The sequence below is a fragment of the Verticillium nonalfalfae genome (assembly GCF_003724135.2).
Source record: "Verticillium nonalfalfae strain VnAa140/NRRL 66861 chromosome Unknown scaffold_72, whole genome shotgun sequence".
NCBI classification, from domain to species: domain Eukaryota; kingdom Fungi; phylum Ascomycota; class Sordariomycetes; order Glomerellales; family Plectosphaerellaceae; genus Verticillium; species Verticillium nonalfalfae.
The window spans coordinates 36,669-62,696 of NW_021167297.1; the positions used below are offsets into that span (position 1 = coordinate 36,669).

Consider the following 26,028-nt stretch of genomic DNA (forward strand, 5'->3'; position numbering starts at 1 on the left):
CATTTGCGTTGCTACCTTGCCAGGAGTGAGTACCCTCCGACGGAACCTTGCACGATACTACCCATTGCAGACCCGCTCATGTCCAGCAATCAGATGCTTCGGCCAGTCCTCTCGGCTTAGTCCAGAAATGAAGCTCCGTGCATCTGTCATGCGCTTACATGGTACAAACAGCCGACCTCCGACAGCGACAGGTTCTGGGGTCGCACAGGGTGTGTTGCACAGCATTTTGCGCACGCCACAGTCCGCCATTTGGAGGTAAGAAGAGCAGAGAGCTTTCCAACCCCTGGTGACCATTGATTCTGATGTACCGAAATGGCACAGCGCAGGGTATCGCTGTCAGGAATCATGAGTCTGTTCCTGTGACTCAATGCCGCCTGTCAAGTCAGGCCATGTCTCTGATCAAGTCGTTTCTTCACGGCTTTTGCATGTAATATCCTGCAAGTCTAATATTGCTTGAACCTTGACCGAGCCGCGGACCAGGGAGTGTCCGGCCGGCGACAGTGCGCAGTATGCAAACCCGCTAGGGCGCTGGAACAGTGTCGGTGTGCGACTGCGCTCGCCGGCCTCGAACAGTAACATACTTGACGTGGGCCAGGCACCATTGCGCTGGTGCAAGACGTTCTGCAAGCTCGCTTTCGTCCGGCCGGCCAGATTGATGACCCCGTTTTCGAAACGCTCCTGGTGCCGCGTGTCAGTCTATCTGACTCCCTGATGGCGTCCTGGGTTTTCTCGGCACGCTCGTTCAGAAGAACTCGTCACTTGTCGCCCGTATGTATATGCGTGAAGACAACATCAGAAAGCAAACACCTCCAGCGATGGGCCGCATCCCTCAGTTGGGGCAACTTGGCCCCGGCGGTGAGGATTGGACGAGCTAATGCAGTCATCTCTGTCACATCCCAGCTACTAGTCAATCCATCCATACGTACCATCAGCCCGGCGACGCAAATGTCCGAATACAGGTAGCAGGCGACGGCCGGGCGCGGCTTGGCAGCTCCGATCACCTTCATGGCGCCGTGTCGGTGCCACCTTGACGACAACTGTCCCACAGCAACGGCCCACCCATGCTTCTTGTCTCAAAATGGGGGAGAGTTCTGCACAACAGCAGCCATGCTTCACCTCGTGTCTCTGCCACCCCCGCCCGAGCTTCCGCCAGTGGTTCCTTTTGAGTACAGTACAGCGAGCGCCCTCTTGTCGATTGTCTCTGCAACCTGGATGTCACACGCCATGTGAGACCGGTGAGGTAGGGGCGAAGCAGACGGGCGGGCGACGTCCCAGTTTTAGACACTCGTGTCGTCATGGGAGGGGGGGGGAGAGACGGGATCTGAAATGTGAGGGTAGGGAAAACGCCATGGCGCCCAGGGATGTGCCCTGCCAATGTCGCACACGCCTCGCATGGCAATGTGTTAATCGCACTTGGTTTTCTTTTGGTTATGTATGTATTTCTAGCTGCCTCGGGTCACACGCACGCCGGGCACTTCGCCGCACTGCTCATCACCAACTCGAAACGTCCAAGATCCGACCTCTGAGTGGCGCGAGGCTGACTAGCCCTGGGCTGGGGGTAGACAAAAGCCACAAAACGACGCCCCCGCTTGCTGCCTGCCGCCAGCCGCCAGCCGCCTGCCGGCCTGAAGCCTGGCTCCAAACTAAGTAAGGTAAGGTTCCTAGCGAAGGATGACAATCACAGTTTAACCTCCTAGCTGGGCGTTTGAACGCAAGCGAGTTCGCCCCGAAAAGGCCCATCGTTGCCCCATCGGCCACTGAATAAAAGCTGATGGTCTGTGTGGCGCACGTAGCGCCCCCCCCTCCCTCGACCTAGCTAGCAAAAGTCCCGTGTTGAAGAGACGTCGTCATGCCGCTCTCTCTTGGCGACGAGGTCTTGTACTCGCCCTTTTTACAGCCTAGGAGATGCGAATGGCTGCCGGCTTGTTGTCAGTTACGTGTGTAGCTTGGCTGTATTGAGGTTTGCGTCCTCGCTCGTCTCCACCGTGCAAAGGTCTCTCCCGCCGTGGAGAGAACGCGCGAACCTACGTAGCTTCATGCCCACTTTCTGACGAGGGCGGAATATGCGTGTTCAAACACAGGGCTGACAAGATGTACCCAGCTCCTTTGCGCGACAAGGTATGTACAAGTAGCTTTACAACAGGCTAGACCTCTGATACAAAACGGGTCAGACTAAAAACAGGTTTCGCTTTTTTCTTTTCTTTTGGCCATCCGTCTCAGCACCCCGCCTCCCCCGACAGCCTTCTCGATAACGAGTGGATCAATGCTGACGACCCGTTGGGCCACGCTGCTTATCAGCCCCCTTCCCCTCCCGCCCCTCGCTTGAAGGGGCAAGCGGATTCCCCTGCTCCGTAGCGACGACCAGATCCAATCCCGTCCTTTCACAAGCGTGTTCCCGAGACACCTCATCAGGTCTCCGTCTCGAGACCCGCCTGCTTGACGAGCCCGTAGAATACACCCTGCTTCTTCAGTAGTGCCTTGGGTGAGTCAAACTCGACGACCTCGCCCTTGTCCAGCACAACAACGCGGTCGCTGTCGAGGATGGTGTTGATGCGGTGAGCCACGGTGATGATGGTGCGGTTTGCGAAGAGAGGAGACCGCAGCGTCTGCTGCAGCATGGCATCCGTCTCGACGTCGACGGCGGCCGTCGCCTCGTCGAGAACCAGAATGTTGGAGGGTGTCAGCATCGCACGCGCGAGGGAGACGAGCTGCCGCTGGCCTTGGGAGAGGTTGGAGCCTGTGTGTCGTCAAGTCAGTGGGCTGCGCATTGTCAAGCGACTTGATGTTGGTGGTGGGCAACGCTATCCCGAGTGAAGAATGCTGCCGTCTGTGACCTGACTGAGACTTCGTCCGTCGTGGCAGACAGGAGCTACAGCACGGGACTGCGACCATCTGCATGTAAGGGCAGATCATGCAGGGGACGGTGAGTGGAACAGATGGACGCATGTGAAAGATGACGACCAAGCCAATGTCCGTGGTCGCGCGACGCACCATGTCGTTGCCATCATGACAAGCCCAGTAGACAGGCACGACAGTATTGATGGATGCACACGACATGGCCGCCTCGGTCATTCACAGGGTACACGGGGACGGGTGCGAGCAGCAATCACACGAGGACATGGCAAAAGCCGACGGAAAGCGAAAAGGCGGCGGCGCGCGAACTTACCTCCTTCATTAATCTTGGCCTCGAGGCCACCCTCCATGCTGTTGACGTGGTCCTTTAACCGGGCGTGTTCTGTGATGACCGGGCATTAGCTTCCAGCCTAATGTGTTGCTTGTGTGACGAAAGAAAACTCACCAAGTACGCTCCATAGCTCCGTGTCATCATGTACGTGACCGGGGTCCAAGTTGTCGCGAACGGTACCTTCGAACAGGGCGGCGTCCTGGGGAATGATGGCCAGTCTCCTGCGGAGGTCCAGCAACCCTATAGAACTCGTATTAAGACCATCTATGCTGATGTTGCCCGTGGTGGGCTCGATGATGCGGAACAGCGCAAGCGTCAGTGACGACTTTCCTGCACCGGTCCGCCCGACGACACCAATTTTCTCGTGAGACTTGATATCTAGGGATATGTTCTTGAGAACGAGGTCGAGGCCCTCGCGGTAGCGAGTGCTATAGTTCTTGAACTCAAGACTGCCATTCGCCGGCCACGTGACCGGAGGTCGGCTCTCTTTGATGACCTCCGGCGCTTCGGCCGGCAGACGGGCGTACTCGAGAACACGCTCGACCGAGACAATGTTGGTCTCGACTTCGACAGTCTGGCGCACGATCCAGTTGAGGGATGTCGTAATCTGCAGGGCGTATGACATGGATAGACCGACCAAGCCGGCCTTGAGGCCGCTGTGGTTTGTCACGGATATGATGGCAAGGCCGGCGGCGGCCAGGATGACGAGAGCACCCATAAACTCAAGACGAACAGCCAGCCAACGGTTGGCGCTGATGGAGGGGTAGAACGCCTTGAGGTTCGAATCGACTCGCCACTCATTTTCAAGCTCAAAGCGCTGCTGCTGTCGGTACGCCCGAATGGTCGAGACACCGCCTAGTGACTCCTGGAAGTGTGCATAAATGGGGCTGCGACTAACGCTGTCCAACCTCTTGAGCTCACGAGACGTTCGCAGGTAGTACCGCTGGATCCAATAGTAGGTCAGGGCGAGTGGGATGATGAATGCGATGAAGGCTGGTGTAGACACGGAGATGACCGCAAGCGTGAAGCAGGATCGAGCCAGATTAACGAAGAGCATGTTGAAAGTCCGGGCGAGCACCTCGTCCACTCGATAGATGTCACTGCATGAATAACGTCAGCCGTTGCACTCCCCCGCCTTTTCAGTCATTGCCTGAGACATCCACCAACGTGCATCAGGGGCGCGCACCGAGCTCGGCTCGAAACGCCACGCAGATTGGTGTTTAAGTACGACCACGAGAGAATGAAGCGGCTCAGTATGGGGTGGCACGAACCTGGAGAAGCGATTCAGGATGCGACCTGTTGGTGTGACGTCAAAAAATGACATGGGTGACCGGAAGATGGCATTGGCCATTCGCTCATGCAGTTTCCGAGAGGCCTGTTGTGTATTAGTCTGATGTCGTCCGGATCATGGTGGCGACGGCGACGCAATGCTTACCTCGATGGAGCAGAAAATCCACAGGATGAGAGTTTGCAGAACGGTCAGGAGGGAAGAACCAATGCCGAAGGCAAAGTAAATACCGATGAACATGCCGACCTTGGGGTTGCCGTGGTGCTTCTGATTGTATTCTGCCCAGATATTGAGCCAGACCGAACCACCAATGTTGGCCGTCTGTGAAGCTAGCAGCGCAATCAGGTAGACGGCGACCGCGGCAAGGTTGCTGTTCTTCGCATACTCGAAGTACACGTCCCACTTGACCTTGCCCTGTTCCGAGTGCTCTTTGCCCTGTCGTGTGCGGCTGCCAGCAACCTCTTCGTCGGTGAGTTTGCCGCGGGGACCTCGGAAGCTAGCGGCGCTAGCACGCCTCAGAGTCGCCATGCTGTCGGATCGCTTCTTGGCCGATGTGGAAGCGCCTGTCTTGATGGGTTCCATTTCGGGGACACGCTCTTGCGCCTCCTCCATCTCGTCCTTCTCCTGACCCGTGGCAACAGGTTCGAGGACGGTTGTCGAAGCGGTGCTAGAGCGGCTGGAGCTGGCCTTGGACGAGGAGGGCCCAGATGATTCCTGGCCGGCTGTCTTGATGAGATCTGAGACCATGCCCTTCATAGCCACAAGTTGCTTGTATGTGCCCTTCTCCACAACCTGTCCATCCCTGATCATAGTAATGTAGCTAGCGCCTTGAAGGACGAAGATGGAGTTGGTGGCCAGGATGCGGGTCTTGGTGTTCAGCAGGCCCCTGGGGCCAAGGACATTCTCGGTGATGTGCTTGCCTACGTGAGAGTCCACGGCCGAGAGGACATCATCAAAAAGATAGATATCAGCACGGGCATAGACAGCGCGGGCCAGTGCCACACGTGCCTTCTGTCCACCGCTCAGGGAGATGCCACGCTCGCCGACGACAGTCTCGTCTCCGTCGGGCAGTTGAGCGAAGTCGTCCACCAGGGCGCAAGCCTTTACAGTTTTTTCATAGAATGCAGAGTCGTAACGGTATCCAAAGATGATGTTCTCCTTGACCGTGGCGTTCAGAATCCACGGGGACTGCGCGACGTAGGCGACGCTTCCGTGTACTTCGACTTGGCCGTTGATCTTCCACAAATCACCGAGGATACTTTGCAGGAACGAAGACTTGCCGGCTCCGACGCGACCAACGACGCACGAGAGCTCTCCCTTGTAGGCGGTGAAGTCAAGGTCACGAAGAACAGTCTTAGACTCGTGGCGGTTCCAGGAGAAGGTGCCGCCACGGATGACGACGGTTTCTTCGCCCATCTCCTCAGGAGCAGGCTTGACGATAATGGCATCGGGCTGGATCTCCTCGGCGCCCAGGAAGGAGGTCAGACGGCCGACGGCGACACTTGCCTCCACGATGGATGTTATCACCATAGGGAGAACAGCAAGGGGGAACGTCAGGAGGTTGAAAAGAGCTGCAGGCCCCCAGGTCAGCACCATGCCGAAGGTAAGGTCTCGGCGAGGCAAGGAGCGGGGGGTGGGGGCTTACCAAGAGCAGGGAAAACAATTTCGGTGGTCAGGGGCTTGTCTTGGGTCAAGACAAAGACGGTAAAGGTCGAGCACGAAACGAAGAAGGGCGCTGTGCTCCAGGTAAAGTTGGCAAAGGCCTGTGTTGCTCCAATCTTGCGCAGGTTCTTCAGCTCCATATCGTTTCGGACAAAGTTGAGCTTGTTCATGAAGGCAGCACCCCAGGCGTACAACTTGATGCTCTTCATGTTGTTGATGATCTCGTTGATGAGGCGACTTCTTGCGTCCTTGTTCTTCATCTGCTCCTTTTGCAGGTTTCGCATGATTCGGGCAATGAAGCCATGGGCGGGCATCATAATGACCATAACACCGACACCGGCGAGCATGGACCATCCGACGAGGTTGTACAGCGACACCATACAGATGACGATCTGGAACGGGGCGGACCACACTTGCTGAGCAAATTGCGTCAGGTCCTGGAGCCGCTGGGCGTCAACAGCCATGAAGTTGACAATGTCGCCGGTGGACTTGGAAGCACGTCCCTCGTTGGAGAGCTTCATGGACTTCTTGTAGATGGCAGAGGCCAGGCCGCCCTTGATGCGCATGCCCGTGACGAAGGCAAGCTGGAAGTATTGATGGACCATGGCGGTCTGGAAGGTAGCGCAGCCAAACATGCCGACGGCAATGGCGGCACCCTTGATAACGGGCTGGGGCTGCTCGCCGACACCGTAGGAGCTGACAAAGGCTATGAGCAGGCGGAGAAGCTGGGGTTGGATGTACTGGGAGACATCGTTGCCAAGCTTGAAGAGAGCGGCGACGGCGTAGGGCAGACCGTACGCGCGGAACAGGGCAAGCCACAGCGAGGGGCCCTTGCGGTTCTTGAGCTGGTGCTTCCATGCCTCGTCGAAGGCTTCACCAGTGCTCTTGGTGGTGTCCTGGTGGGCGAGCCCCCAGAGGTCCTCTTCGGTCAGGTACTGCTTGTAGCCCAATTGCATGAGGGGCGTCATCCAGGAGAAGGTCAGCTGGGAGAAGACGGTGGCGTATTCGACAGGGCACTCTTCTTCATCGATCAAGACCTCGTAGGCGGTCGTCTTCCTCGGCCACAACCACTCGACAAGGAACTCGACGACAGACAGACCGACGCCGACGGTGTATGTGATGAAGTACGGCAGGTTCTTGTGGTACATCTGTTGGGAGATGAGGGATCGGAGCTTGACAGCAAAGGCAATCAGGAGGAAGAGCCAGAAGAGAAGAGCGACGCCGTTGGGGTTGCGAAGGCGGCCATGCTCGAGCCACTGGATAGCGAAGATGACGCCGAGTGCGAGAATAGTCGCAAAGGTGGTGTACACGCGGAAGTCGCCATACCATATTTTGGGGTAGCTGGCAATCTGGATGGCAAGCTGGACGGCAACGTCTAGCATGATGACGACAAGAAGGGCTTGTTTTGTGTAAAAGGACCAGTCCTTCAGGGTGTTGGCGGGCTTCGTCTTCTTGAGCAGCCAGACGGTGGCCATGGTGCCAAAGACGATGCCGAAGGCGGCGACGACGGCGACCCATACGTCGATGAAGCAGGGCGTGAAGTCATATCGGAAGGGGCTCAAAGGCCCCCAGCCCTCTTTGTTGCCGCATAATGGCTGTTTGAAGTGGTCGGTAGCGGAAAGGTAGTCGCTCCCAAGCTCGAGGCGCGGACGGTAGCCGGTGATGGACCCGGACTCCAGGACCCTCTGCGCCGCTCCGTAGAAGGGATTGGCCATTGTGGTTGTCGGCAGCTTCGATCGCGTCGTGAGGCTACTGCGGGGGCTAGGCCGCCGCGAGGGCAGTCATCGACGGGCGTGGCGTCGGAGTGTCGAGACTGTGCAGCAGCAGCAGCAGCAGCAGCAGCAGCAGCAGCAACCGTGTGGCTGAAGTCGAGTCGAGAGATAGGGATGCTCGTGATGATGTCGATGACGAAGTGCTTCGAGATGCACGTGTATGCAGATGGACGAGGACCTGACGATCGGGGTGGGAGCAGCTGGGTGAAATCGACGGGAACCCCTCCTTCTTTTCCTTGTCCTTTTTTCCTTTTCGGAGGAGTGACGACGACACGAACAGTAGCGCGAAAGCAACTCGACCAGAGGGCGACGAGAAGATTCGTCTGAGTGCGGAATCGGGGGGAGGTTTGTCAGCGTCCTGCTGCTGGGCCTATCCCGTCAGGCGCATTGACGCAGTAGCGTTCGTTACCTGGGTAGTGCCTACCAAACGGGAAATGTGGGGAGCTATGACGGGCGGCCCTGCAGCTGCCTTGTCTGTGCCGAGTGGAGTGTTCGTATGGTGGAGACACACCACTGTCACGCACGCCCCAATCAGCCTCTCGGTTTTAGCCAGCTCATGTCCGGGTTTCTTCACAGGAAGAGAACACCATCAAATAGTGCACTAGATGATGGCTTGATCGCAGATATGCCAAGCCCAGGGTGCGAATGATGTATGGAATTGAAAATCTGCAGATCACGGGTCTGTCTTCTTTCCCGATCCTGTGCTTGGGCATTGGGAGGAAAGAGTGACCGTACATGCAAGCTGTAGCTAGCTTCTTCAAGCGGAAGTCACCAACCGTACAAGTGGGGCCATGTGCAGATACCTCCCAATCGCCGCACCCATCGCCTCTGTCGCTTGTACCCCGTCATCTGCCATGCCATACCGAATGTGAGCCTCAACTCTAACCTTGCTCTCGCAGCATCTCCAACTACATACATCGCAACCACGGAAATCCAGCAGCACCAGATCATGCCTTGGTGCCATTGACCGCAATCTGTCGCAGCGCCTCAAAGTCGGGAAGACCAAGTCCAGTCACGGGGTCCCATCCTAGTCATGCTGTTAGCCATTCTATTCGTTCATTAGGCCTTACGGATAGCTGCTGCTTACCCTTTGTCGCATTCCACGATGCCCATGGAATGACGCCAGCACCGGGCACCGGATTGCCGCTCTGCAAGTCAATGCCGCCGCAGCCCTCGGCCTTGCCCTCGGTCACATCAAGCAAGCCGTCGACGCCGCGAGCGTACAGCCACGGGTTGAGGAAACCCATGGTCGGCTGCCCAGCCCTCAACCGCGCATCGTTGAGCAGGCCGATGATGCCCGCCACCACGGGCGCCGCCGCCGACGTGCCACCTGTCCGCCTGGGCCTGCCGGCATTGACAAACTGGTACCACGGCTCGAGGCTGTGCGCCGAAATGTCCGGGAATCCGCGGCCGCCAAAGTCGACGAACCCGCCGTGCTTGTAGTACGACTTGACCTCGGCCGGGATCGACTCCTTGAGGTACGTCTTGACCGCCGCCTTCTGGTACCACGCCCGCTCAAAGTAGTTGCTGAAGCCGCCGGCGCTGCCCACCCACGCCACCTCGGGCGCCCACGCCTGCGTGCCGCCAACGGCCGTCAGGTACGGGCACGTGCCGGGGAATGTTGGCGTGAACTCGGCGCGCCCGCTGCCGTCGTTGGCACGGCACGGCGCCCCGACACCCGCGTCGCCGCTCGACTCGAGAACAGTTACGCCGCGGAGGCCCATCATGCCGATGAGGTTGCACACGCGCTTCGCGTACTCGACCGGCACCGTCTGCTCATCGTCGCCGTATGACGACGACAGCACCTGCGGCACGCCCTCGTCGTCCGTGGCCAGCAGCGTCTCGTAAAAGTCGAGGTACGGCTCGTTCGAGTTGGTCGACGCGTTGGTGATGCGCAGGTTCGGCACAAACGGGGGCGAGCCGCCCGTGATGAACTGCTTCAGCGGCAGGTTCTTCGTCACGGCTGCCAGGAACTGCGCGTCGAGGTTGGCCTCGCCAATGTCGCCGTTGGGGTCCTGGTGATCCTCGCCGCCGTTGATGAGGACCGTCGTAAAGTTTCGGGGCGGCAGCTTGAACGTGTTCAGGTACTGCGTCAGATCCTCCTGGCGGGCCGACTGGTTGAGGAAGCTGGCGAATGCGACCCGGCTGCCAGCCGCGGGGTCCGCCTTGTAGCTGCCATAGTTGTATGCTTCCTCGAGACAGTCGGGCGTGATGACGGACAAACAGGTCGTCGTGTTGCGGGCTTGTCGGGAATCGAGCTCGGAGGTCTCGTCGTCGGGTATCATACGGTGCGACTTGGTGCGGCCGAAGAATGTCGTTGGCGCAACGAGGTCAATGTGCGCCGTGAGCGTGTCGGGGATGGAGTACTCCGTCGTTCGCAGCTTCTTGTGACCCTCGACGTCGAACCAGGCAAAGTCCGCCCCGAGCAGTTCATTTGCCTTGGCCACCGTTGTAACAAAATCAACGAGGGGGCCTCGAGTTGACACGGCAGTGATGCCGGCGTCTTTCAGCCACGACTCGACGGCGGTCCTCGAATGGTTGGACGGAGCAAAGAGCGCATTGACCTCATCCTTGGAGAGGTACTGCCCGTAGTGTGAGCTCGAAGGGTCGGAGACGGAGCGCAGCGTTGACTCAAGCTTGTGGATGTTCTGATGCTTCAGGGCGATCTGGAGCTGGATCTCGTCTCCGGCCGGAGCTTGGCGGATGAGCTGAATGCTGGCTGGGAGGCTAGCCGCGCGGGAGACTAGGAGCGCCTCTGTTAGGGCGACGAGGGTGACTGCCACGCAGGCGTGGAGCTTGAGAAGCACCATGGTGTAGCAGGAGATGTACTCAAACGAAGTAGATCATGAATTTTCCTGCTCGAAGTGGACAGAGCTGGCTTGGATTGATAGTACAATAGCAGAGAATCAAAGTGCTGATCTCAAGTGAGCGATCATCAACACCTGGCACGAGAAAGACCAAGACATTGGCCGATTCGAATGAAGAAAAAGCGTCATTCTTGTAGTCCCTCCCGAGTCATTGCTCCATCAGATAGAATGTAAGACTTTCCTCCACAGTGGACTGCGATTACTGGAGCTCGATGACGATGTGAATTCCACCGTCCCTTTACTACAGCCGCCTCGGCTCCCTTGAGATCGGCAGCCTTTCCCGCCGCGTTATCCGTCTTACCGAGCGCAAAAGCTTAACGCAAGCCAATGAGCCAATGTTCCACGCCGCCAACGGACCGAATGTGGCCATTCGAGCGACACTAGCACTGCAATTAGGGGGCACTGGCTATCATTCGGCACATGTCTTTGTTGGCGATTGCCATGAAGACTACTGACTTGCGTTGCCTTCACGAAGGGGTGGGAGAGGGGGTTCGGGGTCTGTGGGGCGTCGTTGACATTTCTCACCCCTGGATCTGCGTCAACACACATCATTCTTCATTACCAGTGCCGGGTCTTGGCAGGGATGCCCGCTCCGCAGTGTGATCGTCCGGCCCACCAACGACATCGAGCTTCCTTTCTGAGATAGACACCTCCAACGTCGCGAACTGTCGTGTGCCATGATCCGGGTCGGACGGCAGCCTTTTTGGTGTTCCCCCTCGCCTCCGCGCGTTGTTTGTCGTGCCGTGGTCCGTCGATGGACACAATCGGCCATCACGACAAGCCCGAGATATGGTGGGTGAACGACGGCATGGCCTCAAAGAAGAAGTGGCCCGCCACGGGCATCTGCGACACATCAGGGTGCTTCCCGGGAATGGTCACCTGCGTAAACGAGTTGGGCAGGACCCATGGCTCCTTGAAATGTCTGTGTAATCCGTCGTCCCATCAGCTACCAAACCAACAGTCTCGCGTGGCAAATCGGGCTACAGCACCACTCACACATTGTCCTTGTACTTGTGGCTGACCGTCATCTGCCAGTTTGATGCTGAAAGAAAGGCGTTGATCTGCACCTGGAACGAGTTGTACAACGCGACCGAGCAGATGGTGAAGCCGTCTGGGTAATTGTTGCCCGGACCCTGGACGGTGCTTGTGCCGTCCCAGTCCCACGAAACTTTGCAAAAGGCGTCATTGACCTCCTGCGTGAGCGCCGAGTTGGGATCGTGAAAGTTGACTAGCACTCGTATCAGTAGATAACCGGCAAATGAGTCTTTTTCTCATTCGAATCTGACTAACACTGCATCGTGCAGGAGTAGAGCGAGGTCGGTCCTGGTTTCGTGCAGCCAACTTTGAGGTCGGCAAAGGTGACGTTGAGCCACGGATATCGCGGCGTCGGTCCATCCCCTGGTGTCATGTCGAGGGTGGGCATAGCTGCCACAAGAGGAAGGAGGAAGAAAAGACGCGTAATATACATATTGGTGATGATCAAAAATGGGAGCCGATTGATTGAGTCTGGCAAGGGAGGATGAATTTGCTGCTCCGGCTGGTTCGAAGACTCAACACTTGCATCATCAGCTATGTCGCCTCTGGTCACTTTATAGTCCCGAGGGATTGAGTGCCGCCTCATGCTGGACGCTTCCCGTCACTGGCAAGCTTCTTTCATTCAAAGCGCACCGCAGGTTCCTGAACCGTTGAGCAGATGCGGGCATCCACTCATTGGCAATAGATGTAGCAACCTGGACGCAACCACGATGCAACCAACTTTGCATCTACCGTGCCTTCGTCAAACAGAGAGGGCTTTGCCTCTCCGGAGATCGACCAGATCGGTAGTTAGACCGTCTCTACGAAGCCACCATTGAAGCGGGCACCCTGCCCAAAGGGTCCTTGCCGGAGAGCTTAGAGTTACACCTGCATCCAAGCTTACCCTTGCGGTTTGTCGCACGGTAAGCCGTGCCGAGAGAGACATATGTTGAACACAGCGTCCAAGATTGGCGACAGTGACAAGGTTGATGACATTGATACCGAGGCATGTCACACAGGGCCGGGCCCAGTGTCTCGGGAGAACAAATTTTGCCTCTGACCGCCAGTGTTGAAGTCCTGGCGCTGCATTTCGACCACAACAGAAGCTGAAAGCAGGACGGACAGAGAAGTGAGAGGACTTGATTTGCACCAGTTGGTGGCAACCCACAAAGTCCCGAAACCACATGGAGCCAGTCGATACCGCGCCGTGACCGCCCGTCGTCACCCATCGCAACGGCTAGCTGCCGGCAGGGCCTGCTGAAGTCAAGCCTTGGTCAAACAGCAGAGAGCAAAGGCCAGCACGAACACAGTTTCGACCCGCCAATGGAGTCTCAAGCGTTCACTGGCAGCCTCGTTGACTAACTGCCAAGTTGTGCCGCAGATGGACACCTACAATGAAAATCTCGATCTTGCGGTCAATAGAGGCCTCCATCGTCTTGACGACGAATCCTGGAGGGAATGCCGTGTGACAGGTGGGCGGATCATGATGCTTCGCACTCTGTATTGCTGCGATGAGCCACTCAGGTCCTCAGCTATGCAATTTGAGAACAGGAGCTCCCGCGACACGCATTTGCCTGGGAGAAAACTGTCGAGCATGTCTACCATTGGCGCTTATATCACTTTAGTGATGGCTTCGGAAGTGCCTCTGGGAGCTCTTGAAACGGACAGCCATCCTGGCCAAAGCTTAAGATAGCCGTTGACGTGTCTTGCAACAGAGATTTTTGCTGGTTCAAAACGAGAGAGGTCGGGCTCGACATGCCGCCGAGGTATTTTTTTAAGAAGCAGTAGGCGTAGCGTATAATTCGGGTGAGGGTGCAGTGCGTCGTCATGATCTGTAGTCCTGGGTCCGCTCAGGTGAAGCAGCTTGCCGTGACAAGCAAACAGTCTCAAGGCGTGGATCCGTCGACACGTTACTATCACGAGTGGGACACCGGAGCATAGCCAGTTTTCTTGCCGCAGAGGAGCCGTGGCGCCGAGCCAAGCACAAAGCTTTCGAGGCGTGTTGGCGACATGTGACCAGTTCTAGTGTAGCATTGTTTTCACGAAGCATCCGGCTTCCGCGGTTGCGGGGATGATTTGCGTTCAACGAGTACGAAAACCACGGCTATGAATTGGGTTGTTTTGGCGTGACCTGTCACGGAGACAGCCCTGTTTAGCCTTGTGGTCGTCTTGAACGTGTTTGCCAGCCACTGTAAGAGGTGGGTGATGGAGACTGTGATCCTTCATTATGCCGGATTCGCCAGTGATTTGAAACCCCTGTGATGGCTTCAAGACGCCGGCGTGTAGCCATTTTGGTCCGTTCGTAAGCCGATGTTACAAGAGTGGTCCCATGGTTTGTACCTAAACCCTAGAAGAGGAGGCGTGCTCAGGTGTTGAGTTGTTGTTGGGGGATCTTTAACTCGACTTTTGGCGTCGACTGAGAGGAGCATGACTGCATGAATATTAACCGGACCTCTATCACCTCGTTATCGATCTTGGTTGGGAATCGCGGTTGACAACAATATGGCACGGCGGTTGAGAATGCAGTTCACGTCCAGACGGTCGCGTGAGAAAGTGGAATCATGCCTCACCACAGATGGCAGTAATGCATGACTAATCTCGTTGAGCGCTTCCCTCACCCAACCTTCACGCCATCACGTCCTGTCATCAAGGCCAAGGACGCCGATTCGCTAATTCGGAGCGGCCTTTTACTTGCGTGCCCGGGAACGTGGGTTCATGGTCTCAGTTCTTTCAGCACGTTGCCCCAAGTCGCAGGACAGGATTCTCTGTAAGGGTCTTAGCGATACAGGCTTGGGTTCGCAGTGCGCCTTTCGGTGTCTCCAAACCCAGCACGTGGCTCAGACGGAGCGCCTCTTTGGACCGTACTTAACCAAGAGTGCCTCGCCGCATGTTGGTGATCAATTTAGCCTCATCCGCCAAGCTGAGACTGGTTTGATGCTTCAGTCGCATCTACTTTATAACGGCAGCCATTCTCGAGACCCTGACATGCTTCTCTCACGATGCAAGCCACCCGCTCCATCGTAACATGCATCGTCAGTACGACCCATACCTGATTGACGGCGAAGGGAGGCCCGCCATGATCCGTCGCGCAGCGACGGGATACTGGTGGTCCAGGCTGTCCCTTCGCCTGCTGTCCCTCGTGTTCAACATGGCCGCCGTCGGATTTTCAGTCTTTTACCTTACGAACTGGACTATAGGCCCTCTTCTCATGATGGGACCTCCGGTGCGTCTCTACCTCGCGCATCCTACACACAGTGGTACTAAATCGACATTTGTCATGGTAGGCTATTCTCGCTTTTCTCTGGAACTGCGTCGATTTTCTCTGTCTTTGCGTCGTCAATGATCGTCAAGGCGTCCATCCCATCGCTTGCATCATCGTCGACGGCCTGCTGTTCCTCGGGTTGGGAGCCATGTCTGGCGTGATCGCCTTTACCCTGTCAAAGCTCGATGACTCGGGCTACTACTTTGCTTTTTTCCAAGACGAGGCAGGCGAGGAATATCTTCGCATTGTCCTGGGCTTCGGAATCCTGGCAACGTAAGTGGCGCAACAGCCGTGACAACCCCTCCTCCCTCCCCGGCGTTGGGCTGAACATCCCAGGATTCTTCATTTAGCAATGTCCATCTTGGCGTGCTTTGAGATCAAGCAGTGCCGTGCTGCCGATGCTCGGTCCACCAGTCATCATATTGATTGTGGTGGTCTGACGAGCCAACAACCGCAGGCGGCGGCACCTTTGCTGTCAGATCCACCACCTGCATACAGTCTGTCCTCGAATCAGGCTTCCCGCAGCGAAGAACAATATCAAGTCGTGGTCCCTGGGATGGCTGTGGATTTTTCACCCTCACTGGGAAAGAGAGTCCCTTGAGGAATGGGCTTCTGTGAGAGTGTCAGAATCTCCACTGTCTCTGAGAAACTGTCTCTGAGAACGGCATTGAAGGCCGTGAAGAGTAAATGGTCGAAGTCAGGTATATCTGTAGCATACTCCTTGGCGTCCGGAATGTGACATTCACAGCAGCTCGGGCCACCCCTCGGTGCAAGATATGCTTTCGAAAGTCACGGGACAGATAGCAACCGACATAGGGCCCCGCACCCTCATGTGGATTGTGGATAGACAACTTAGCTACGGCCCATTCGCCAACAACAGGGTGAAGCGGCGTTTGGGGCTGGGAATATCCTTCGTAGAACACATCGTCAACCGTGGAGTTGGAGATCCTTCTTCTGTACTAGAAGGGGTGGAGGCGTAGACCGTGCGAGCTGCACCCAAGCTGGTACCTAAGGTCGGTCTAAGGTCTCTCCCGAACCAGGCTTGGGAGGCAGGGCTAGGGAGTGAACAAGCGTCACTTTCCGACTCTCCGAACCCAGCTGCAATGCAATGTGGTGCTATTAATAGCGAGGAGCTATCCACCTCGCAACCCACTTTGGACAATGGCGCTGACGACCCAAGCACGATAGACAAGATTTTGTTACTCGCCGCAACCAAGAGGGGAAGGCGATCGACGCAAGCTTCCCTCTGCATGGTCTCCTCACCAGAGACGACCGCTTTCCACTCACGTTGAAAGCTGGGAACTATCTCGCAATTGACAATCTGCGCATTGGCAATGACGAAGACGTTGCTGATCAGTGCGTCTGTCGAGCGCGACCCTAGGATGACGGATGCGGCTTGGTGGGGAGGGGGGGGGGGGAGGGACAGCTGGCAGGGGAGAAGATCAAAGGGCATTTGGTTTGGCCATCCCATGGAGCAGACTAAACAATCTCACTCGCGAAAATGAACCAAGTCGTCAAAACTCAACTCGACCATCATGTGGCGTGGGTGTGTGCTGTGTCATGGACGCAAAAGGTCGTTGTTCGCAGCTCGGCCCAGGCCCCTGCCGCCGCATCCAGCAGGTTTTAGTAGCTTGCCTCTCAGCCGCACCAGCGTGTAAGGTAGTCTCGAATGCTCGAAGGGTCCTTTCTGCCCTGGAAGAAAAGCATAATAAAGAGTGAGCAATAGTCTCAGTATGGAGAACAAGGGAAACCCGAGGACCCGCCCTGATGTAGAAGGATTCACGCCCAGGATCGACGAGACAGAAAGGCTCAAGTCTAGGACACGATGGTCTGCTGTGGAATGGCTCGAGAATGTGGTTCTATATGGTCAGCCCTGTCTTTGAGTTGTCTTGTGGGAATTAGGCGGGCGCTGAGGCCAATGTTACGAGCCAAAGTACCTACCTACCCAGCTTACCTAGGGAGGCACCTAAGGCAAGGTACCTAGGTAGCTGCCCTGCCGTCCAAGGAGCCAAGCTCCGAGGACCCCGGATTTCTGGCCTACCTGTCCGTCTTCTCGATATGTTGTCGCTGTTTGAAGGTGGTGACAGTGCCCATTGTCTGCATGGGTTGCGGTAATTTGCCCTGAAACTTGTTTCTCCTGCGTGCTCTACAGCAGGTCTCTCAGGCTGCAGACCATGTAGGTACCTGCTTCCGCACTGCCAGCCCACGCACTCTTCACTCGTTCGCCGCCCCGCCCTCCTCAAAACATCAGAACCAGGCTGAGCTTGCAGCTCTGCTGTCTCCCGATCGGGAAAGGAATAGCGTTGATGATAGACGCAGCAGGTGTTCACTGGTTTGATAGCACTGCCCCTTTACCCTCTATTGACCCCTCTTCCGCCGCGGCGTCCCGCTCCCCCCCCAGTCTCCCCAGTCAGAGCGGTTGAAGGCTGGGTCAGCCAGGTCAGGCTGGCAGGAAGCTTGCAGGGAAACCTGACCAAGAGGAACGCCAGCGCAAAAAATAGGAACACGGCGCATCATCTCCCACTCCCACTCCCACTCTCACTCCTCCACTGCCTCACATCCTGCCCTCCCGAACCCGTCCTTGTTCCCTCCGCCTGGCCTTGGTTCGCGGTGGCTCCTTTTTTGCTTTGCTTTGCTTTGCTTGGCCCTTGCTCCTGCTCCTTGTTCACTGCAAGCCGAGCCAAGGTGACCGGCGCAGTTCGCTAGCGAGCCCAGTGAGCCAGCCAGCTAGCGGCAGCCAGCACTGCGCGCAACCTGCTTCGAAGCGACCATCTCGCAACTCTGACAGCCCAGTCGAAAAGGGGACCTTGCAGCTCACCGCGTCTAAGCCTCTCACACGGCCCTGGCACAGAAGTTGGTTGTCTGTCTTGTCGAGACAGGGGCGGAACACACGTCTGCCCTTCTCCATCCCGTCCACCTTTTGCGCGCCCGCCTTTTACCTGATAATGCCAGTCTTCGGCCGCATTGGCAGGCATAGCAATCGCTCCCAGAACGCGCTTGCTACTGCTCCCGAGTCATCTCCACTACCCGCCTCAGCTTCCGGACCTGGGATAGGATCTGGAGCAGGTCAAGGAGTCGGACCAGGACCAGGACCTGGACCTGGACAATTACCAGGAGGATCAGTGCCCTCGTCGTCGTCGACGACAACAGCAGGCCCTAGTGTTGGGCCTGTCGCTGGTGGTCACAACCTCAACCTCAGCGTTCCAGCCTCTGCGGCGCCTTCCTCAGCACCCCCCAGCGCTACTTCCTCCTCCCTTTCTGCCGCATCTGGCGCTTCCCCTCAGCAGCAGCAACAACAACAACAGGCTGCGGCAGGCGCCATCAACACAAACAACCTCAACCACCGTAACATCATCTCAACCTCTACTGTTACCACACCCAGCAGCGGCAGCAATACCGCCAACCTCCGTCATTCCGCTTCCCCCACTGCTGTCTTTAGCCAGAGCGAGGCCCTCGACCGAGCTATTCAGCAGCAGCAGCAGCAGCAGCAGCAAGCGCTCTCCCACGACTACAACAACCCCGCCACAGCCTCCCCCCATCGCGGCTCATCACAGCTGCACAACCCCGCGTCTGTGCCTGGACAAGCGCCTCCCGGAGCTTTTGACCCCCGATTCAGGAACCAGGACTTGTCCGACTCGGTCTCCCGGTCGCAATCTCAACGCTATTCTACCACTGCTCCTCTGCAAGTCCATCCGCATTACAGTGCCGCCTCCAATTCGGTCGACGATCTCCAGTCTACCCTCCACCCTGCCGCCCCCGGTGGTCTGAGCCAAGACCAAGGTCACGCGCCGCCCGCGCCCGCTCCTCCTGCACAGCCAGAGAAACGGTCGACCCGCAGACTGATTAAGAACATCTTGACAGGGTCAGGCCGAGACCACCACCATCATCACCAGCAGCAGTCGTCCCTGTCACAGCCGCCCCAGTCAGCCCAGGCACAGCCCTACGACAATACCGGTGGACTAGCCCGACGGCCTTCCAAGCGAGTGAGCAACCCACCATCCATCAGGACCGGCCCTTCACAGCTGTCCCAGGTCTCTCTGGACCAACCCTCTGATTGGGCCCCTCCTGTTGTGCAAACACAACCTTCACCTCTGCAAGGATACGGCGAGGCCGAGAACCAGTACTTTGGACATTCTTCTAATCGCGACACCTTTGCGCAGACTCCCCAAGACGTCAACACCCGAAACTCGGTTCGCTACGTCTCCAGCGACTTGGAATCGTCTCCCTACGAGGACAGCGCCTACCAACAACAACACCAACAACATCACTCAGCCCAGCAGCAACCAGTGCAACAACAAGGCCTCCCACTGCTCCAGACGTCGCCTGACCGACAAGACCAGTACGAACAAGCTGCCTTTGATTCCTCGCCTCAGCAACAACATTACCAGCGAACCAGCCAAGCACACGAACAATACCCCGGCGGACCACCCCCCATATTCACCGACAGCGGCCATCTGTCAACAAACTCGAGACAGCAGAACCCGGAGACGAGTTCGCAGCTGTCTCACGAATCACCCATTGCCGACCTAGACGCCCGTTCAGGCACCTATTCGAACCAACACTCTCCTGCCGTGCATTACGCTTCGCACCAAGCAACCGATAGCCCGGTGACTCTGCTGCCTCCAAACCATCAACAGAGAGAAATGGCACCGGGTGCGAGTCGGCGACAGCAAGATTCGGAAAAGAGCCTGCGTGGACAAAGCGAAGCACAGGCAGGAGCTCCTCCTAACTACAGACAGAGCCAGCCCCCCATGCCTACCGGCTCCTCGACAACAGGCCAGGCTGCGGGCCTACGCGCCGTTCCCGGTCCGGAGAGGCAGCCTACCTTCGACTCACAGTCGGGGGACCAAGGCCGCAATAGCCCTCAACCTACCAACGTTGACCGCGATGCCGCCGATCCCGATAAGTTCAAGGAGCTACGTATGTGCAGACGCTTGACTGTCGATGGGAACTTTGACTAATGCGTTGTAGTGGTCAAGTACAAAAATGTTAAGCGCCTCTACTTTGATGGAAAGAGTCAAATTGAGAATCTGGGTTCGCAGATCGAGCAGCTGCAGAACGCAGTCGCAAACCAGCGCATCACCCAATCTCGGACGGCGCTCGACGACAGCGAGTACCTGACCAGGTTCAACCGTCTCAATGGTGCCATCAATAACCTGTCCTTCAACATTCGTAAAGACTGGAAGAGCGTGCCGCAGTGGCTCGACAGATATGTTAGCAGTGACGCGCTCAAGACAGGGCGGCAGGAGATGACGGCGGTTGGCCGGGCGGTCATTACGCGATGGATCGTCGAGGAGATTTTCAACAAGTGCTTCCATCCTGGCCTGAGCCCTGGGCTCAGCCAGCAGCTCAAGGAGATTGAGCTGAGCATCCGGCGCAACTCATACACGATGAACGCGCGGGAAGAGTTTGACGCCCTGACAGCCAAGATTGTCAGCTGGAGAATGGCTACGCTGGAAGGTCTGCAGAGGACACTGAACTCGCCGGAGAGCGAAGAGAACCGGGCGCACTGGACGAACCTGAACACGGCGAAACTGACGACGCAACTCTACCAGTACCTGGCCGAGCCACCGCCACCAGGTGTTGACGGAAGCGCCTCGATGATTGTAGAGCTGGCCGTGGGCATCGCTGCCAACATGCCGCTCGAGAGCAGAGACGTAGCCATCACGTATCCGCTGCCTGGCGATGCCGTCAACGTGGACTTGATGGATGTCGAGAAGACAGGACTTCCACCTGTGGAAACGGCGAGCGATGACGCAGAAGATGACGAGACAGACACGAAAGAAAAGACGGGTGGCAAGGGGCGCACAGAGAAGTCGAGAAGCGGTATGTTCTCCGCCTTGCTCGGCGGCGGCGGTGGCAGCAGCAGCTCCACGTCGTCGTTCCCGCCGAGAAAGAGTAGCTTGGCGTCTAGTACTGACGCGCCTGTCTCCTCAGCACTACCACCGAAGGACAGCAACAAGGTCCGGTTTGCGGCATTCTTGGCTGTGGAGGTCCGCGGTCGACAGGTGCTCACAAAGGCGCCTGTCTGGACGCTGGGGTGAAGGATGCTCGAAGGCGAAAGTTTCAAGAGAGAGACACATGGTTCGTGTGTCACTTGGTAGGCGAGGAACACGGGTGGATGACGAGGCTTACGAAAGACATGACGATGCATTTTGTGGCAGACAGTCCCCTTGTCTGTGCCGCTTGGCGGGGCGGATTGGTATTTTTCAGACAGAAGGGCTTCGCTCGGCTTGACGAGCTCGTACGTACGTAGCATGATACCAAGCAAGACGCTCGTTACGCTGTATGCAGTTCTGTGGCTCGCGTTCATAGGTTGACCAGTGCCCCGCCCACATTGAGGTCCGGGGACGAGAGCAAGCTGCACAATTGATGGTACTGAATCACGCCTCGAGCTTCGGGGACCCCTCACCTGCCCCTCCTCAAGGGCGTCTTGGCGGAGGTTTGAGATGTCACCGCCTGCCGTTTTGAGACTAAAAATTGCCAAGCACCCCACCACGACTGTCAACACCAGGAACCCGACATTTTGATCGACTGTGATCGAGACGACTTGCAGAAGCACGGAGAAGGAACATCAAGAGAGCACCAGCAACCCAATCAAGACTCCCAAATCACCTGTCCTATCGTCGCTCCCAAACACGCGACGCCATGTCCCAAAACCCAGCCCACCTAGAGCCTTCGAAGCTCGGCACAAAAGACTAGTACGGCTCGCTGCTCCCCCCATTGTCCATTGTCTCTGTCCCCCCCCCCTCCCCACCCACAAACACCGTGGCCCTTCCGGCGACTGACGCGAGAGCGCTGCTCCTTCCAGCTGGGACGCCCTGTACACGCGCGAGCTCACGAACCACGCGGCCGACCCGTCCGACGAGGGCACCGTCTGGTTCGACGACGCCGACGCCGAGGCCCGCGTGCTCGCCTACCTCGAGGCCCTCCCCGAATCGGCCCCGTTCGACCACGACCTGCGCCAGGCCGACGCCGCGTTCCTCGACCTCGGCTGCGGCAACGGCAGCCTGCTGTTCGCGCTGCGCGACGACGGCTGGGCCGGCCGCATGCTGGGCGTCGACTACAGCGAGCGCAGCGTGGCGCTGGCGCGGCAGATTGCCGCGGCGAGGCGGGCGGCGCAGGAAGACGAGGACAAGGATGTGGCCGGGGGCGAGGACAAGGACGTCGAGGGCGAGGGCGAGGGCGAGGACGAGGCGCATATTGGTTTTACAGAGTGGGACGTGCTGCGCGGGGACTTTGGCGCCGTGCTCGACGGCCGGCAGCGCGAGGGGTGGTCCGTCGTGCTGGACAAGGGCACCTTTGACGCCGTGTGCCTCTCTGGCGAGCAGGACGCCGCGACGGGGAGGCGCGTCAGCGAGGGCTACCGCGCGCGGGTGCTCACGCTCGTCAAGGAGGGCGGCCTGTTTCTCGTGACGAGCTGCAACTGGACCGAGGACGAGCTGAGGGCGTGGTTCGAAGGGGCTGGCGACGGCGGCGCCGGGGGCAAGCTCGTCATGGTCGGGCGGGTCGCATATCCGAGCTTCCAGTTTGGCGGCGCCAAGGGGCAGGCTATCAGCACGGTCGCCTTTCAGAGGCAGAGGGCCTGAGAAGGAAAATGAGAAGATCAGGCAGGGAGCGGGAGAGAGGTTCATCAACTTAGCAAAAGCATCTTGTCCAAACACCCTTTCATGTTACCATCACCTTCCATTCATTGTGTGAAGACTGCTCAGCTACTTCGAATGATACACCGTGTCTTCCGCAGAAACGCAAACGATACCAGACAGCCATCGCTTGGTACCAGGACTCTCTCTTCGAACTGGCACCTGCCGCCGCCTGTATCACATCTTGTCTAGCACTCGACCTCCCCTCTCCATGCTTTTTCTGCTCCCCTGTTCTGGCTTCGTGTTTTTTTCCACCCGATCGCCCTGTCTAGTGCTGTTAGACCGTTGTTATTGCCATTGCCTCATGAGCCGGCGAGGTATCTCTGCCTCGCCGGCGACGAACGGAAAAAAAGGTATGTCGAGTCGAAAGTGGGAATTGCTTCATTACGTCTCTCATCTCATCTATGGTGATGTGTTCATCGGCTCGCCGCTTGCCGCCGCACCCGTCACGCTGTTGGCAGCTGTCGTGGCGAAAAAGCGAACATCCACATCGTCGTCCTTCTGCAGCTTCTCCAGCTTGGGCAGAATCCTTGACTGAATGAGCTCCATGCCACGCGGCGATGGCGTGAAGCTGGCGCCCTCCTTCTCCAGCGCATAAATGGTGCCCTCCTCAGGCAAGCGACGCAGCACGTCAACGAGGACTCCGTACGTCTTGGCTACGTTGAAGCGAATGTTAGGAATGTCGTCTTCGGCAAGCTTGTCGAGGAGCTGGGGCAGGATGCTCTTCGCAATGACGTCCATGCTGACAACCGAGGCGAGCGTCTGCACACTGTTAGCAACACCGATCGACACGCACAAAGTCTCGTGCAGCAAAAGTCAACTCACAGTAATGGCGAAGCAGGTGGTCATCCTGTAGAGATAATTGGGGTGGTTGCCCATGGCCATGACCTTCGGAATGATAGCCTCGTTGGCCCACTCAACACCAAAGACCTCGGTCAACTTCTTCAGGTTGTGCGTGGCGGCCTCTCGGATAGAGAAGACCGTATCGCCGAGCCAGCCCATGCAAAGATTAGCCAGCTTCTCGTCGAAGAACTTGACACCTAGCTGGCTGGCCAGGAGCGGAATGTATTCGATAATGGCCAGACGAACGCGCCATTGCTTGTCCTCGGCCAGCTGGATGATAGCCGGGAGCAGCGACTGCGAGAGCAGCTCAATGCCGATGACTTGACACGCTGTTAGCCTCTTTATCCGTCTTCATTGTCCGCAGAATGCACATACCCTGGTTGACAAGCTCGAGCTTGGAAATGATGTGCAGGCGGACCTCAGGAAACTCATCCTTGAGCATCTGGAGGAACATGGGGAGCAAGTGGTCAATAGTCCTGCGCCTGTTAGCAGAGGGCAGGGGATAAAGCTCGGGGGAACAACGTACTCCTGCTTGCCGAGAATAGGGGCGAGGCCGCTAATCTGCGTACCAAGCGCCGCCCGGACGTGCTGGGAGGTGTCGGAAACGAGATCTTCGATGCTGCCCATGATGTCATTGAGCAGGACATTGCGATCGATGAGAGCGCAGAAGCCGGGTATTTGGCCAGCGATGGCAGTCCTGACTTCAGCCTCGGTGTCCTTGAGCATCTTGACGAAGGCAGGGACAAGGTCTCTGGAAAGAACCTCATCGTCGACAGCCTTTGCAATCTGTTCCAAATGTTAAAACAAACGCCTCTTGTTGCCCTGCAAAATTTTGACACTCACCTGTTCAAAGCGGTCGGCAATCATGTAGCGCACCCTCCAGCTCTTGTCCTCGATCAAGCTGCGCAGAAGAGCGAGGAGAACGCCGTGGCTGGATTGCTGTTCCTTGGGAACGACCTCAGCGATGGAAGCCAAAATCTCGATAGTCAACAGCCGGACACTATCCTGGTCGTCCTGGGCGAGGTGCTGGAAAAGGGGCATCATCTCCTCAATGACAACGTCGGCGGGCATTTCCTTGACAAACTTGGCCATGTTGGTGGCGGCCTGACGACGGACCATGGGTGTCTCGTCATGCACAAGCTGACCGAACGCCTTTCGCAAATCTTCCTGGGTGCCGGCAGACACCTTACTGTAAGGGGCCGTGTAGAGGCCGCAGCCGGACACCTTGGAGGTGAACCAATCGGCCTTGGAGAGGCGGAATGTGAGGGGGATGAAGTACTCTTCGACTTGCTTGGGAGAGAGTTCGTTGCAGATCTTGTTGAGGGACTCGACAGCCTATTCATTGTTAGTCAAGCATGGTTCGCCGAACGGACGAGGGAAATCTGCCTACCTTGTCACGGACGACGGGCTCCTCTATCGCGGCAAGGTTCTCGAGAGGGGACAGGAGGACGTGACCAAAGTCAGGACCTCCGACGTACTCGATAAAGCTGCCGAGCTCCTCGCTGAGAGCAACGAGAACCTCGTCCTCGTCCTCGACAGACTCTAGACTGTTGTTAGAAGAAGAAGGAGGGGCACCGGAAGGTTTGGGGGGCTCGCTGAGCAACTAACCATCGAGAAAAGGAATCAGCTCATCGCGAGTGCGCTCGGCGCCGAGAGCGAGGGCAATAGTGGAGAGACGGTGAATGGCATTGAGACGGAGAAGAACATCGTCGTGCTGGAAGCCAGAGTCAACAAATGATCGTACCAGTGATGCTATTCGCGCGGGCGAGTTGGGCTCTGGTGCCTACCTTGAGCTCGTCAATGAGGACGGCGATGGGGTAGAGCTCGTCGGTGGCATTCGGCGCGTCTGCCATGGCGAGCGATATGGAGGAATGCGCGTCTATGTGTGAATGGAGGGGATAGTGTTGTAGATGCACAGGTCGTCGGTCGTCGGCTGGGCGATCAGGAGGGATCGCGTGCGTGTGATGCAATGGGGGGCGGGTAGTTGGTTGGATAGGTAGCGTGGTGGGTTTGGTGCGGGCGGCGGTTTGGGCAGGCGGCGAGGGAAACAACGGCGGGCTGCGGTTGTTGGCTGGTTGTGGGATCGGTGAACGAGCCCGATCGGACGCAGGAGAATCGTTGACGGAGGTTGCGAGCAAAAGGCCGACCTGTGCCAGAATGGAAGATGGGTATGGAGTGGGCAAGGTCAGCTGGAGAGCGGGCGCACGAGGGTGTGGGTGATGGTGATGGTCAAAGATGGGGCAGAAGGCAGAGCAGAGGGATGGCAATGGCAATCCGTTGTTTCTGACGACGAGGTTCAGGTTCGCACCCGGGTCCCACCCACTCGAGCCACCTCAGGCGAAGCTTTGTTGCTCAATGACGGGCCAAGGTCGTGGTACCTACGCGGTACGTATCTCCCTGCCCAGCACGTAGGTAGCGCTTGCTCCCTCTCCTCTCTGCGTCCCTCGCTCTCCACCTCGTCTCCTCATCTCTTGGGCGTTGGGCCCCCTGAAA

The 26,028-nt window shown here is 57.5% G+C and overlaps 8 protein-coding genes across 8 annotated transcripts; 3 read left to right on the forward strand and 5 right to left on the reverse strand.

The window, feature by feature from the left end:
- Positions 1 to 520: 520 nt before the first annotated feature.
- On the reverse strand, positions 521 to 1,007 carry D7B24_008280 (uncharacterized protein; the record flags this gene model as incomplete). The annotated part of the gene is made up of 3 exons (XM_028642370.1): positions 521 to 528; positions 582 to 678; positions 927 to 1,007. The coding sequence occupies 3 exons, from the start codon at positions 1,005 to 1,007 to the stop codon at positions 521 to 523; spliced, it is 186 nt and encodes a 61-aa protein (XP_028493816.1).
- A 1,401-nt stretch (positions 1,008 to 2,408) lies between these two features.
- On the reverse strand, positions 2,409 to 7,849 carry D7B24_008281 (uncharacterized protein; the record flags this gene model as incomplete). The annotated part of the gene is made up of 6 exons (XM_028642371.1): positions 2,409 to 2,737; positions 3,167 to 3,235; positions 3,299 to 4,284; positions 4,456 to 4,559; positions 4,620 to 6,043; positions 6,118 to 7,849. The coding sequence occupies 6 exons, from the start codon at positions 7,847 to 7,849 to the stop codon at positions 2,409 to 2,411; spliced, it is 4,644 nt and encodes a 1,547-aa protein (XP_028493817.1).
- Positions 7,850 to 8,853: 1,004 nt separating this feature from the next.
- D7B24_008282 (uncharacterized protein) lies at positions 8,854 to 10,716 on the reverse strand (the record flags this gene model as incomplete). The annotated part of the gene is made up of 2 exons (XM_028642372.1): positions 8,854 to 8,933; positions 8,994 to 10,716. 2 exons carry the CDS (start codon positions 10,714 to 10,716, stop codon positions 8,854 to 8,856), a joined length of 1,803 nt encoding a protein of 600 aa, XP_028493818.1.
- Positions 10,717 to 11,544: 828 nt separating this feature from the next.
- Positions 11,545 to 12,241, reverse strand: D7B24_008283 (uncharacterized protein; the record flags this gene model as incomplete). Its single annotated transcript, XM_028642373.1, has 3 exons — positions 11,545 to 11,695; positions 11,770 to 12,001; positions 12,064 to 12,241. The coding sequence occupies 3 exons, from the start codon at positions 12,239 to 12,241 to the stop codon at positions 11,545 to 11,547; spliced, it is 561 nt and encodes a 186-aa protein (XP_028493819.1).
- A 2,134-nt stretch (positions 12,242 to 14,375) lies between these two features.
- D7B24_008284 (uncharacterized protein) lies at positions 14,376 to 15,326 on the forward strand (the record flags this gene model as incomplete). The annotated part of the gene is made up of 3 exons (XM_028642374.1): positions 14,376 to 14,494; positions 14,731 to 15,010; positions 15,072 to 15,326. The coding sequence occupies 3 exons, from the start codon at positions 14,376 to 14,378 to the stop codon at positions 15,324 to 15,326; spliced, it is 654 nt and encodes a 217-aa protein (XP_028493820.1).
- Positions 15,327 to 17,994: 2,668 nt separating this feature from the next.
- D7B24_008285 (uncharacterized protein) lies at positions 17,995 to 21,093 on the forward strand (the record flags this gene model as incomplete). The annotated part of the gene is made up of 2 exons (XM_028642375.1): positions 17,995 to 19,969; positions 20,021 to 21,093. 2 exons carry the CDS (start codon positions 17,995 to 17,997, stop codon positions 21,091 to 21,093), a joined length of 3,048 nt encoding a protein of 1,015 aa, XP_028493821.1.
- Positions 21,094 to 21,697: 604 nt separating this feature from the next.
- Positions 21,698 to 22,638, forward strand: D7B24_008286 (uncharacterized protein; the record flags this gene model as incomplete). The annotated part of the gene is made up of 2 exons (XM_028642376.1): positions 21,698 to 21,750; positions 21,861 to 22,638. 2 exons carry the CDS (start codon positions 21,698 to 21,700, stop codon positions 22,636 to 22,638), a joined length of 831 nt encoding a protein of 276 aa, XP_028493822.1.
- Positions 22,639 to 23,094: 456 nt separating this feature from the next.
- On the reverse strand, positions 23,095 to 25,388 carry PPP2R1B (protein phosphatase 2, regulatory subunit A; the record flags this gene model as incomplete). Its single annotated transcript, XM_028642377.1, has 8 exons — positions 23,095 to 23,454; positions 23,518 to 23,855; positions 23,911 to 24,011; positions 24,062 to 24,321; positions 24,379 to 24,870; positions 24,926 to 25,077; positions 25,144 to 25,249; positions 25,323 to 25,388. 8 exons carry the CDS (start codon positions 25,386 to 25,388, stop codon positions 23,095 to 23,097), a joined length of 1,875 nt encoding a protein of 624 aa, XP_028493823.1.
- Positions 25,389 to 26,028: the final 640 nt, after the last annotated feature.